Raw genomic sequence first — 15,103 nt, forward strand, 5'->3', positions numbered from 1 at the left:
GTGTAGAGACACCGTCCCCGGAACCCTCGTGTGGCAAGACACTGCAGGAGCAGGAAATATCATGGAGTAATATAGTTTCCCCTTTTGACATTATAAGGAATCTTTGCCATTGTTTTTAATAAACCCGTATTCCCGTACACGGTGTTTGTTCAGATTTACATTCATCCAATCTCGTTGCTATTAGTAGTGTCGTCTTCTGGGAAGAACTGTAATAAATCCAATTCCGATCGTGTTATTATGACTACGATAATCCATGAAGGAATCCTGACCGAGCGGAGGATCGCGAGTGAAGTTCTCTTTACCCCCCCGAGGGGAGATCAGCTGTGGCCGATGGGAAAAGACCCCCGAACCCGGAGCTGCCCTCTAATTACCCCCCGTTGCAGGTGGAAGCAGCTCGCCTTTCATCCTCACGCCCGTTCCCCCACGAACGCGGCCACGGGCTGAACTCGTAAATCTTTTATTTGTACAAAAAAAATGGCATTAACTTAGGCACCCGAGTTAGCGTACGTCTACACAATACATCCGACAGAGAGAGAGAGAGAGAGAGAGAGAGAGTTACAGCAGAGCAGAGTAACAGATTAACCATTAAAAAACGCTTACAGAAACGTTACATACTAGTGTTGAAACAGCGTAAAGGTATTAAAGAACGTAATTCACGTAACGTTAATTCACGTATCACTGGACTACAGACAGAGAGGAGGAGGCGAGAACCAGGGGGACAGATAACTGAGTAAAACGCGCCCCCTCCTGGCTGAACGTGGAACTGAACCGCACAGGCAGCTTATGGAACGTCCGAGAACGTGCTTTAAAAAGAAAGGTAAAAGTTTGGCATATAGAGACTGTTATATTTACTGAGAAAAATGTTAAACGCAGCGACAGAAGATCTGTCCTCTCTACCCATAATGCACGGCAAGAACGACTCTGTACACAGAAGACAGAAAAGTAACAGAAGAACATCAGTAGTGTCGCTGGACGCGTGAGGAATGATATTTTGCTTGTAAGGCACGGTATTGGGGACCCTCGACCCGCCTCTGAAGTCCAACGTGTTCATTCCAGGTCCTACCAAGAGATCGTGTGTGTGTGTGTGTGTGCGCGTGTGTGTGCGTTTACGAGGCTACAGGTAGGTGTCTTGTTCGGAACTGTTCACACTCTCTCTGGAGTGGCACAGCGGAGGAGGACCTTCACCTTGTGGCGCCGGGCCGGCGGCGTTCTGGGCCGGCGGCGGAGCAGGGGTCTCCGTCGTCGTGCGGAGTGGAGGTGGGAGAGGTCGGAGGTCAGGTGCTGGCGGGGGCAGGAAGTTGGGAGGAGGCGGCACGTCTAGAAAGGGGAACGCGGCCTGCCTGAGCGGCTGCTGCTGCGGAGGAGGAGGACGATAGAACATGGGCGGGTGGAGGTTGTTGACTTGTTGCTGGCTCGCTGAGGGTTGGCCAGGCGGCACATTCATGAGTAGCGGCTGGCTCCTGATTGGCTGTTGGGGTGAAGGCATTGCCAGAGGCTGGCTTCTTACCGGCTCGGGCGGAGTAACCTGGTTCTTGAATGATGCTTGTGATGGAGGTTGTTGTGATGGAGACTGATCGGTAAGTAGCTGCTGGCTCCTGATTGGCTGCTGCGGGGAAGGCATTGGCAGAGACTGGGCTACGATGGGCTCGGGTGGAGTAACGTGGTTTTTGAATGATGCTTGTGATGGAGGCTGTACTGGTGGAGGAAGGCTGGAGAAGACTTCTTGTGACCGAGTCTGATTGGTAAGTGGTTGCTGGCTCCTGATTGGCTGCTGCGGGGAAGGCATTGGCTGAGACTGAGCTACGATTGGCTCGGGTGGAGTAACGTGGTTCTTGAATGAGGCTTGTGATGGAGGCTGTAGTGGTGGAGGAGGGCTGGAGAAGACTTCTTGTGACCGAGTCTTATTGGTAAGTGGTTGCTGGCTCCTGATTGGCTGCTGCGGTGAAGGCATTGGCAGAGACTGGGCTACGATTGGCTCGGGTGGAGTAACGTGGTTCTTGAATGAGGCTTGTGACGGAGGCTGTTGAGGTGGAGTCTGACTGGTAAGTAGCTGCTGGCTTCTGATTGGCTGCTGCGGAGATGGCAGGGGTAGAGGCGGGCCTACGACAGGCTCGGGTGGAGTTACGTGGTTCTTGAATGAGGCTTGTGACGGAGGCTGTTGAGGTGGAGTCTGACTGGTAAGTAGCTGCTGGCTTCTGATTGGCTGCTGCGGAGATGGCAGGGGTAGAGGCGGGCCTACGTCAGGCTCGGGTGGAGTTACGTGGTTTTTGACTTGTGGCTGCTGTGATGGTGGCTGGTAAAACATGGGTGGGTGCGGTGGGGCGGGATCTATGGCAGGAGGCGGCGTCTGATTGGGTGGCTCCTGGTTCGGAGGGCGGTCCTTCACAGCTAGTTGCGTCTGAGGGACCGTGGGTAAGGCGTAGGGGTTGGGGATGTCCGGGACCGGCTTGGGATTTTTCCGGAGAGTTCCTCTCTTCTTGCTACGGTTGAACTGTGACATGGGCACAAAGGAGGGGTCTTGGGAGGATGCTGCTGGTACCTGCACCACGATGGTGGGGTTCTGGCAGAGGTCCTGGCGGCTGTGCGGCTCCGCCCTCATGACGGCGTAGGCGCCGTGCAGCCTGGGAGGGGACTTGTAGCTGAGCTCGCCGTGCTTCCTCTTCCAGCGCTTCAGTTGGACATGGTACTCCCTCTCCACCTCACGCACCGACAAGGACAGCTCCAGGATCTAAGGGGTGGAAACAACACCAGACACGGTGTAAACATCTCACCAAACTGGCAGGACGCCCTCCCAGCTGCACTAGGTCAGGGGTCACCAACCCTGGTCATGGAGGGCACCAGTCCATGTTCCACCACACCTCATTCAACTCGAGAACTGGGTGGTGACGAGTACGGAAGCTGCAGGACAAGTGTCCTCCAGGACCAGGGTCGGTGACCCCTCGGTGCGGGTTTACCTGGTGCACCAGGAAGCCCTCCTGCATGTATTTGGGCTCCAGCGCTCGGAGCAGCTCCATGGTCTCATACTGGCCCGGGCACGCCTTCAGTTTCTCGCGAGAGCCCAGCATGCTGCGCAGCAGCACCAGCCCAACGCGGAATATGATCTTCACCCCTGGGGTGGGAAGACAGAATAAATCAGGATATTTCCATTAAAAGAGGTGGTCGCTGCAATTAAATGATGGTTTTTATCCACTTTGGGGCATGTAGGTCTGGCATATAAATCCATTTCCACATCAATCTATTCCTCTTCCTACAGGTCTGAACTTTCAAAATCTCCATGACGATTATATAAAATATATATACACAATCTATTGAAATATTTTCCAACTTCATGAACTTAAGCCTAGCGGTTAAGGAAGCGGCCCCGTAATCAGAAGGTTGCCGGTTCGAATCCCAGTCCGCCGAGGTGCCACTGAGCAAAGCACCGTCCCCCCACACTGCTCCCCGGGCGCCTGTCATGGTGCCCACTGCTCACTCAGGGTGATGGGTTAAATGCAGAGGACACATTTCACTGTGTGCACCATGTGCTGTGCATCACAAGTGACCATCATTTCACTTTATAAATGTCCATCTAAATCTTTGGTTTAGTAGCCCCGTATCGCGACGCGCATCATACGATTCCTGTTCAGATGATCTTTGCTTGCATGGCCTCCGGCTACACAGGAGACAGAAAGACATTCCTGGACAATCATTTTCAACCCGGTCAGCAGACCCACCGTCACACAGGAACATGTCCCACACCCTCAGCACCGAGGCCCAGGGCAGCGTACGGGAGAAGGCGCACATGAACCACTCGGTCATGTACAGGATGGGCTCGATCTTGTGCTTCTCCAGGTGCCGGTAGGCCACCGTCGACGTGTGCTTCAGCAGGGCGAAGAGGATCTCTCCGTCCAGCTGGATGGCCTCCTACACACACAGAACACACACACACACACACACACACACGTGACTTCCCCGGACCAAAAAGCTGAATTTCCACCAGGAATGTCTAATCTAACGTTTGAGTGCTGGGCAGAAAGGGGCATTTAAAGGGGTTATGGGATTTAAAACTGCGTTTACATCGTCATGGCTGAATATCGGCCATGTTAGCGAGTGTAAGGACGTACGTGGACAGAGACCTTGAAAAGATCTTGCGTTCTAGAACATTCATTTACATTCACAGCATTTATCAGCCGCCCTTATCCAGAGAGACTTACAATCAGTAGTTACAGGGACAGTCCGCCCCTGGGGACACTCAGGGTTAAGTGTCTTGCTCAGGGACACAATGGTAGTTGGTGGGATTTGAACCTGGGTCTTCGTCACATGTGATACACAGCAGCACAGCACACGGTGCACACAGTGAAATTTGTCCGCTGTATTTAACCATCACCCTGAGAGAGCAGTGGGCACCATGACAGGTGCCCGGGGAGCAGTGTGTGGCACCTTGGCGGATCGGGATTCGAACCGGCAACCTTCTGATTACGGGGCCGCTTCCTTAACCGCTAGGCCACCGCTGCCGAACGTTCCACATTTTTATAGCGGGAGAAAAGGCGCATTAGGTTTTGGCTACTGTACTATATTCTATTAACAAAACTCCCTGACTTGGCAACCAAGTGATCAAATTCAACCCAACATTCCCTGTCTGGAGACTCCCTGACCAATCAGAACACATCAAGAATGCGGTCCTTCAATCCAGGACTCATGTCCCACATAATATGACTTATCATGATATGATAAAACTGACGTTCCCATATTTTCCAGTCGATTGTAAAGTTGCCAGGGGACCAGAAGACCCGGGTTCAAACCCCACTTACTACCATCGTGTCCCTGAGCAAGACACTTAACCCTGAGTGTCTCCAGGGGGGGACTGTCCCTGTAACTACTGATTGTAAGTCGCTCTGGATAAGGGCGTCTGGTAAATGCTGTACATGTAAACGTTCACTAGAGGGCGCCAGTACTCATATTGTTTTATTAACGCCCGCATTACACAGGATGAAGAAAGCAGCGGAAAACCGTCTCACTGTCACATCTGGTACAGTCTCAAGACACAAACGTTCATAATGACAATGACATTTAAATGTCTGCAGCTTGTAAGAGATTTTCACCAACAAAAGGTTTCCGTGGTAACGTGGTGTTTTGGGTGGGTCAACCGCAGAGGTCTGGACAGGCACAATGACGAGCATTCACTGTGGCAATCCAGAACCTCGGCAGGGGGACATTCTGGCGGAACGCAAGGACCGGGTCCAGTGAAAGTTCGGGACAGGGGGTCAGGAGAGGACGCGGCGTCCCCCAAGAAACACCACAAGCCACACACCCCCCCTTCACACAGAGTTACACAACTTACCAGACCGGCGCTGTAATAACCCGGAAGGTACTTCTCACAGATCTGAACAAGGCCCCAGAAAGCGTCCTACACACACACACACACACACACACACACACACACACACACACAAAAAGAAGGAAACAGGTGTCATTTTCATCAAAGCCCCCAGCAGCCATGCGATTAAACAACCGCATTATTAAATTTTACACCCTACGTCACCACATAAGACCAGATGTGGAACTTGATTCAGGTCTGATACAGATTATGATATAATAATAATAAAATTTTATTTATACAGCACTTTTCTAGACACTCAAGAGATGCTCTGTGTTCACAAACAGGTACGACTGACAAGTCATATTCTATGTTTAAAAAGTGTTCGATATTTTAAAATGCATTTCATTAAAATGAAGAGAATCCCACACGTTCACAGCAGTGTCTGGTAATGTTCGTGTAATAACGGGCTGGCGTGAATAAAAATTTACGCCAAAGCTCCGCCCCCACCGCTTGAGAAAAAAAATAAATAAATAAAATTACAATTTAACCGTGTAATTGTTAATATGAGGTTGTAAAATCCGCATGGAAAAAAAAAAAACAATCCAAATCTGCGTCCGTCTTTAATTAAATGTAAATATATATATTACTGCGGTATTCTGGCCGTGTTATTCGAGTTGCACGTTAAAAACAGGAGAAACGACGGTCGGCTGAAAGGGGACCTCGGCAGGCATGTGCATGAGCAGCACGGCAGCGATGGGCGCCTGGGCCTGGCAGTAGCCCTCCTCCGGCCGGTACAGGGTGTAGGCCTTCAGCACGCGGAAAAGGTCCTGCTGCCTACAAAACACACGTACATCCGTCTGCAAGCGCACACTTGTGGCCATCGTACGGTCCTCCGTGCGCGAGCGCGGCCTTACCCATGTCCCCCGCGCGAGACGAACATCTCGTGGAAGGGGAACTGGCGGTGCAGGTCTCTCTCTATGACGTCCAGCCACTTGGGGTCTCCCTCCGTACCGTCCAGCTCCTGCAAAAACATATCCGGCAACCCAGCGTTACGGCAGCCGCCCCCGTCCTACGAATCTGTCTACGTCAGCGTAGTTTCCCCCGCCGACGCGTCACAGCACCGCCCAGAGGACAGAGGACCACAGTCCATGTTGCATTTTATATTTTGTGGAAATTCTGGTCAATGCCATCATACTGAAAACACACGGGAAATATACGGAATACGGTGAGAGATGGTGATGACATTATGCATGGTGACAGTTCCTCTGCTCACTTCCTGTATGGAAGCAGCTTCGTGTTGAATGCAGATTAATTCTGTTCTTTATTAAAACCGGAGGCAAGCGATCAGGACAGCCGCAGGACACAGAATGGTAGCGGCCTAGCGGGTAACACACTCGCCTATAAACCAGAAGACCCAGGTTCAAACCCCCACTTACTACCATCGTGTCCCTGAGCAGGACACTTAACCCTGAGTGTCTCCAGGGGGGGACTGTCCCTGTAACTACTGACTGTAAGATGCTCTGGATAAGGGCCGTCTGGTAAACGCTGTAAATGTAAATGTAGGACTTTTAAAGACCTTTTTTATGACCGCTTTACACAAAATTTAACGTCGCACCTTTCCTAAAGCGAAGTGATTGTCACTTGTGATACACAGCAGCACAGCACACGGTGCACACAGTGAAATGTGTCCTCTGCATTTAACCATCACCCTAAGTGAGCAGTGGGCGGCCATGACAGGCGCCCGGGGAGCAGTGTGTGGGGACGGTGCTTTGCTTAGTGGCACCTTGGCGGATCGGGATTCGAACTGGCAACCTTCTGATTACGGGGTCGCTTCCTTAACCGCTAGGCCACCACTGCCACCACTTCTTGGCATATGAAGGAAATATATCATTTGTCTGTCAATAATAATAAAAAAAAAAAACGCTGTAAACATGAACCAAACATGCTCAAATTTCACAGGCACATTCAGGGTGACACCTGGTGTGAAACCTTGAAAACGCCCCACGGGACCTGACGCGGCACACACCTTTAACACCGTGACTCCGCCCCCGGGCAGATCATCGGGTAGATGATTATAATATGGTCGCATACACAGCACAGCGCTGTTTATTATTACGACTAATCCGGTACTTATCCCAAGCGCCGTCAGGTCTACTGATATATGCGGTTTACACCAACACGGCTTATCACAGGTCATGACAGAGACAGAGACGGAGGACGAGTGTAAAGCAGGACAGTGTGTGAGAGACTGTTTTATAGGACAAAACATTAATCTTTTACTTCAGTAAGTGACTCATTAAATAACTGGATAAAAACTTTAATGCACATTTTGAGGTGAATAAATTGAGACGCATACATTACAGGACAAAAGTTTGGACACCTTCTCATTCAACGTGTTTTCTTTATATTCATGACCATTTATGTTGGTAGATTCTCACTGAAGGCATCAAAACTATGAATGAACACATGTGGACTTCTGTACTTAACAAAAAGTGGAGACCTGACCTCCAGTCACCGGACCTGAACCCAATCCAGATGGTTTGGGGTGAGCTGGACCAGCAAGTGCTAAACACCTCTGGGAACTCCTTACAAGACTGTTGGAGAAGCATTTCAGGTGACGACCTCTTGAAGCTCATTGAGAGAATGCCAAGAGTGTGCAAAGCAGTAATCAGAGCAAAGAAACTAGAATATAAAACATGTTTTCACTTATTTCACCTTTTTTGTTAAGTACATAACTCCACATGTGTTCATTCATAGTTTTGATGCCTTCAGTGAGAATCTACCAACGTAAATGGTCATGAAAATAGAGAAAACGCATTGAATGAGAAGGTGTCCAAACTGTAGAACCATTTAAAAGGTCAAACATGGGACAACAGTTTGTGTCATTACGTCCATATAGTGCAGGTATAAGCAATAATAAGAATCAAATGGGGGAAAAAAAAAGCTATTTGGTTTATTTGGAAAATAAATGTACATTTTGCCCTTTTAAACTAGACTAATATCTGTGTGTGTGTGTGTGTGTGTGTGTGTGTGTAAAGGAGAGGAGTTAAGTCTCACCAGGAACTTGCCCTTGTTCTGCTCGCGCTTCACCTTCCCGCCCGACAGGTAGAGCCACGCCCTCCCGCGCAGCGATGGTGGGATGCCTTTCTGGCAGCGCTGCCTCAGCTGGGTGGACGCAGCACACAATGTCACTTTAGTTTACTTCAGACTCCGTTTTTTCCTCGCCACGGCGCGAATGTCCCCGGCGCGAATGTCCCCGGCACGGCGGCTCTGACCTTCTTGAAATTTTTGGATATCCATTTGTCCCAGTCGCTCAGCATGTCCAGCCACTTGAGCTCGCGCTGCCGGAGCACTTCCGTCGGAACCTCCTGCGCCCTGCAGAGAGAGGGGGAGAGAGAGAGAGAGAGAGAGAGAGAGAGAGAGAGAGAGAGAGAGACAGAAGTCCTTTATTACATACGGCGGTGCCGGACGGACCTCGGGTTCGCGCTCACACGGTTTCTGCATGACCGCCAGGACGCCAAATGCAGTGAACCACCGGAGCGAACAATATAAACGTGTAAAAGAAGTACGTTTATTTTGTTTAGGACTTGTTGGTGTCCTAAAACTGTATCTGAAGTCTTTTTTTTTTAAGCCAGTCCCACAATGAGACGTCCCCAGGACGCGCCGTTACGGTGTCTGTAGCTTCAAATGCTAATGAGGAGGAGAAATTTTATTCTTTTTAAAGTTAAAGTGAAGTTATTGTCACTTGCGATACACAGCAGCACAGCACACGGTGCACACAGTGAAATTTGTCCTCTGCATTTCACCCATCACCCTTGGGGAGCAGTGTGTGGGGACGGTGCTTTGCTCGGTGGCACCTCAGTGGCACCTTGGCGGGTCGGGATTGGAACCGGCAACCTTCTGACTACGGGGCCGCTTCCTTTACCGCTAGGCCACCGCCGCCCCAGAAAACAACAAGAATCGGCATTTTTTTTTAGGACAGTTTTGTACACAACATCTCGCTAACCTACAGACAGGGATGAAGCAGCGACCCTGGATGGGAACGTGGCTCCACCCTGTCCACATTTACTTATTTAGAAGTAAAAAATGGGTTCTACTCCGGCTGTCCTGTTTTAAACGAGGAAAACGAGACGCGAGAGACCCGTTACCGCTCGGGGGTTTTAATGAAACTCGTCCTGAAGGCAAGTAACTAACAGCAGGATCAGTGGGACCGGTGGTGGTTTACTGGCTCCTAGAATTCGCTGGAAAGCCGCGAGAAGAGGCCGAGTCCCTGTAATTACGTCCAAGCGTCTCCCGGCGAGTTCCGTTTGAAGGCAGCAGGACTCCCGCCCAGCGGCGTCCACGTTCTCTCGCTCACCCCTGCCTCAGGGCCACGCCCTTACGTGGCCACATTTCAGTCAGCAGGGAGCTGAAGATAATCACAGGCGTGCTGGTCTTCACAGAGCAGGACCATCTCCATCCACAGACTCTCAACAGAACACACAATTACAGATGCCAGGAGGCTTCTGAATGGAGGTGCCACTCCCCACCGAACATCAGACGGCTCCAAAACAACAACGTTCCTCTAGAGGAGAACCAGCTCAACAACCAAGAAAGCCCAGGAGCGTCTCTTCCTCCACTCTGGAGTGACACACACACACACACACACACACACACACAACTTCTGTTATATTGAGTAATATGATCTATTAATGCACCATTCCATTTTGCACAGCAGTATTTGCACTATTTATTATTCATTTCACCTGTTTATTGCTGTCAGTCTCGTTGTTGAGACGGGGGGGTTCTGTCCCCGTCTCTACTGTCCCCGTAAATGCCATTAATGCTAAATGTGAAATTTGCAGACCTTCAATAAAATATCTTCCTAATAACACGCATCTATTACAACAACAACAGTAATTTCTTATACATCCCAAAATCACATAGATTACATTTACATTTACAGCATTTATCAGACGCCCTTATCCAGAGCGACTTACAATCAGTATTACAGGGACAGTCTCCCTGGAGCAATTTAGGTGTTAAGTGTCTTGCTCAGGGACACAATGGTAGTAAGCGGGATTTGAACCCGGGTCTTCTGGTTCATAGGCGAGTGTGTTACCCACTAGGCTACTACCATCCCTGTCTCAATGGGCTTTATTAGATTAGATCAGATCTATTTGATTCCTGCATGTAATGAATGAGCGCCTGGTCTCACACGAGGAGTCATAGTGGCTTTGTAGAGCACAGGGTCCTCTTCTGTTTGAGGACCAGGCAGCTTCTGAAAGGCCCCGGGCGCCATTTCACCGCGGTCATGAAGCGTCATGAGAAGGAGCCCAGCTCACATCATCTACATAAAGAAAAACAAGGCGGGACCACCACCCCAGCTCTTCCAGTCCAGAACTTTCCGTTCTGCTTTCGTCACCGCAGCTGAAAGTTCCTCAACCAACGCTCAGCAATACACCCCCAAGCACGGTTCACACTGAACCGCGTCCTGCTCCGCGGTTCCTGTTCCGCCTGCAGACAACTTATGGAAAACGGTCATGTGGGGTGAAGGCCTCATAAACACGAACCAGGCAGAGTCTCACTTCAAAACAAGCTCGCTGGAGACACCACGACCACCCAGAAGACGAGAGACGGTGCTAGGACAGTGTGGCCATTACGGCCTTTTTATATAAATATAAAGGTTATACGAGTATATATATATATATTTGTAGAGAGGCGGGCACGGGAACCCGGCTTCCCGGCCCCGTGTGACAGGAAACAGGAAGCGCCAGTCAGCAGAACTCTCACTTCGCGACCTTCCCCTCGCTACCGCAGCGCCGCCTTCCCAAACAGCACTTCAGCGGAGCGACCTGTCAGGCGGGTCGCCGAGGGGTGGAGTCATCCCAACGCGGCCAGCGACGCGAGGGGGACTTCGCCTGTTATTTCACCAAAACCGCAGACCGCGGTTCCATCTTAAATCCCCCATAATGCACGGTGACTATTACCATAATAGTGTAATAGTGGCTAATTCACTATATAACATGCTATAGGGGCGTAAAAGGAATGTGCTACAGTGGTAATTAAAACGCCGCTGATTCGTTAATTATAAGCCGATGGACGGACGTGCTGGACCTTGAAGGGTTAAATGCAGAGGACACGTTTCACTGTGTGCGCCGTGTGCTGTGCTGCCGAGCATCACAATGACAATCACGTCACTTTATCATTGATCGTTTGAAACTGGGGTTCTGAAGGGGTCCCACGGTGCAGGAAATGGCATAAAGTGAAGTGATATTTGTAATATTGATATTTGTAATATTTCATTTTAAGGGACTAAACGGTGCCGACGAGGCAGGGAACCTGCTGATAACGCAACAAATCACATCATTACACACACACACACACACACACACACAGGCTCAACGCGTCATATTTACCCAGAAGCCTGATTACACACACGCATAGACCAGCAAAAAGCTCCCGCCGCTGTCCGCCAATGGGGGCGGGGCCGGCATGTTTACCAACGAGAGCTGGTCGGACCGGAATAACGGAACTCGTCTCGCCTAAACCACGCCCCCTGCACCCGGCCTTCACCCCGACAACACCGGCGTCGGTGCGGTGAGAACCTCCAGACGTCTGGAGTCAGGTGACTCTTCCACGCAGCCCGCCTCGCCTCCACTCAGGGTCTCCGCGCCTGGGAAGCTCCTCCCACTTCCATTTCGTAACGGTAACGGTCACTTGTGTTCCGTGTCAAAACACGTCCGTGGCCCCGAGCCGTCTTACTGGGAATGTGGAGGAGACAACGCCTCGCTTGTGTATTAGGTTTCTCCGCCCGTCCCACGACACCGTATGTCGGGTGACGCCCGGCCTTATATACATATATAGAAACCAGGAACAGGAAGTGGGTGCTTGCTGGTTATCTGCACGTTGGACAGAAGAAAGTTTAAAAATTACATGAATAAATCAAATTAGCTGTAAACTCGACGTGGTTCACGCAACAAACATGAACTCGGCCCAATCGGAGATGGTGAAGGGCGGGACCTGCTCTGATTGGCCACGCCCCCCCGAACCCCGACATCGTTGTGGCGGCGGACACGACTGCACCGACATGCTTCACGCGCGTCACGATGCATTTCGCTCTCGCCATCGCCGGGATTAAGCATGATGCGGCCACCCCACCCCTCCCCTCCCCTCCACACCGACTGGACATTGTACAGGGGGGGACGTCAGTGGACGCCACAGACATGCAGATTACCAGCACTTTTAATTCAAGGAAAGATGCGAGCGCGCACGCGCCCAACACGCCCGCCAGCAGAATGGCCCCACTTACGCTGCACAATGGGATTAAGGAGGAGTTGCGCAAGTAATTATATAAGGACTCGCTCGGGAAGACAGGCGTCCACCGTGCCAACCTCGCAGGACACCGTTTACAACCGCGCTTACATCGTCATGGCTGAATATGGGCAGCTTGGCGTGTTGGCTGCGTTAGCGAGTGTGAGGACGTATGTGGACAGAGACCTTGAAAAGATTTTGCGGTCTAGAACGTTCCACATTTTTATATACAAAACTAGTGATCAAATTCACCCCAACATTCCCTGTCTGGAGACTCCCTGACCAATCAGAACACATCAAGAATGCAGTCCTTCAATCCGGGACTCATGTCCCACATAATATGACTTGTCATGATATGATAAAACTGACGTTCCCATATTTTCCAGTCGATTGTAAAAGTTGCCAGGGGACCGGAAGACCCGGGTTCAAACCCCACTCACTACCATCGTGTCCCCGAGCAAGACACTTTACAGGGACTGTCCCTGTAACTACTGACTGGATAAGGAAGTCCGGTAAACGCTGTAAACGTAAGTGTAAAATGTAAAATGAGGTGAAGGCTCCGAGCCAATAGAATCCGTTCAGGCCATTTTATCGATCTCTTTAATCGCTTTAGACACGCCCACCCTCGACGTACGCAGGATCACTAACTTATTTATAATATGTTAAATACTCTTAACTAACGGCAGCAAACGCCGCTTATGAACCAAGTTCTTGGTGGTGTCTCCGGCATATTTGCACCTGACCCTCAGACTCCGTTCGCTTGTCCTTCTGTAAGACATGGCGGCGGCGTCCCCTGAGGACAGATAAGCAAAACCACACGCGCGGGCACAACAAGCGAGGTGAGGAGCGGATACGGGGACGAGATGGAGATAAGATAGCGGCGGCCAGAGGAGGGAGCGCGAGGAACTCCTCATCTTTCATCTGCCGCGCTGCGCTCCGTCAGGCGGCGCGTAAGCAAAGCGGGGACCCCCGTCTCCAGGAGACAATTACAATCACACACACAAACTATATAAAAACCCTCAACAAAACCCACAAAACAGGCCACACTCTCGCTCGCTCGCTCGGGGATCAGGACCCCGGCCCGCGTCTGCACACGTAAGGAGATTATGGGCCATCGAAGCCACTCCGGAATCCGGACAGTAACACGGGGTCACGAGGTCACCAACTAACACTTTAATCAGCAGAAGTCCCACTTGCCAGACATCTAAACTGTCCACATTCAATTATTAAAGATGTCCGAATGCTGCAGGTTAAAACCTGGTTAGAACCCCCCCCCACTTACCACCGTGTCCCCGGGCAGGACTGTCCCTGTCCCAGTCACTCCGGACAAGGGTTCAAAATTAAATATACAGACACCGCAGGGTGTAAAAGGGTAAAAAAGTCTCCGGATAGGCTGGTAGTAGCCTAGTGGGGTAACACACTCGCCTACGAACCAGAAGACCCAGGTTCGAATCCCACCTACTACCATCGTGTCCCTGAGCAGGACACTTAACCCTGAGTGTCTCCAGGGGGGGACTGTCCCTGTAACTACTGACTGTAAATGTAAAATGGGACTTACGACTCGGCCGAGTGCCGCTGCGCGCCGCCGATGAAGCCGTACTTGTCGGTGCGGCGCTCGGCGAAGCCGTCCAGCTCCGAGTCGGAGCCGAGCGAGCTGCCGTCCTCGAACGGGCTGCCGGCCAGCGTGCTGAGGGTGGCGGTGCTCGCCGAGTCCGACGTCCGGCGGCCGTTCTCCAGCCGCGCCATGGCGGCCGACTAGCGGCGGTGCGGGGCGGGTCTCCGACAGGAGGAAAGTTCCAGCATTCACACCCTCGTTAGCAAGCGAGCTAAGGCGACGAAAAGTAAAAAGTAAAAATTATCTTTAAAAAAAAACGAGATACACCACCGGGCCACGGCCGATAAAAGAATAACAATTAAAACTTTTCCCTCAAAAACGTAACCAACGCGGCGTATTTCACCAGAACAAATATGTCTTTTTTTGTGTGTGAATTAAAGCGATAACTTTCCCGCGTCCGCGCAGCGAATCCAGCAATAATACAAAATAACAACCATACAAGTGTCCCGTCTCGGCGTGGAAAGTGGCCGCGGGCTCATTTCCTGCCCCCTGCCCCGCTCCTCCCGGCGGGACGAATCTGCGTGAAAGTGAGGCCGCCGACGGCCGCCAGCCCCGCCGCCTCCCCGGAGCTCCGGAGCGCGGCTGCGGGCGGCGCCACTGCGCCTGCGCAGCGAGTCGACCTGCTCGGGGGGGAAAAGAAGCAGAAATGCGGAACAAGTACGGATTAAATATACATTTATTTTTATAGTCTTAAATCCTCGTGCTGACTTATATATATATATATATATAAACTATGAATGAACACATGTGGAGTTATGTACTTAACAAAAGTACCTAACTCAGGTGTTTGCAGAGGACAATTTTCACTGTGTGCTCCGTGTGCTGTGCTGCTGTGTATCACATGTGACAATCACTTCACTTCTTCTTCACTTCTTCTCTTAAAAAGTGGAGACCTG

General features: G+C 51.0%; 1 protein-coding gene across 3 annotated transcripts; it reads right to left on the reverse strand.

Annotated features, from left to right (window-relative positions):
- Positions 1-441: 441 nt before the first annotated feature.
- On the reverse strand, positions 442-14,807 carry LOC114800084 (TBC1 domain family member 10A-like). 3 transcript variants are annotated; one of them, XM_028997176.1, is made up of 10 exons: positions 14,647-14,807; positions 14,151-14,418; positions 8,575-8,674; positions 8,357-8,464; positions 6,214-6,320; positions 6,019-6,133; positions 5,321-5,386; positions 3,714-3,903; positions 2,955-3,109; positions 442-2,728 (listed from the first exon to the last, which is right to left on the reverse strand). In XM_028997176.1, the coding sequence occupies exons 2-10, from the start codon at positions 14,336-14,338 to the stop codon at positions 1,115-1,117; spliced, it is 2,643 nt and encodes an 880-aa protein (XP_028853009.1). In that variant the 5' UTR covers positions 14,339-14,418; positions 14,647-14,807; the 3' UTR covers positions 442-1,114. The 3 variants fall into 3 exon arrangements, with proteins under 3 accessions (XP_028853009.1, XP_028853008.1, XP_028853010.1); XM_028997175.1 differs by having other exon boundaries at positions 14,642-14,807; XM_028997177.1 differs by lacking the exons at positions 6,019-6,133; positions 14,647-14,807 and having other exon boundaries at positions 14,151-14,282.
- Between the last annotated feature and the right edge of the window lie 296 nt (positions 14,808-15,103).

This window comes from Denticeps clupeoides, chromosome 11, assembly GCF_900700375.1.
Source record: "Denticeps clupeoides chromosome 11, fDenClu1.1, whole genome shotgun sequence".
NCBI lineage: Eukaryota > Metazoa > Chordata > Actinopteri > Clupeiformes > Denticipitidae > Denticeps > Denticeps clupeoides.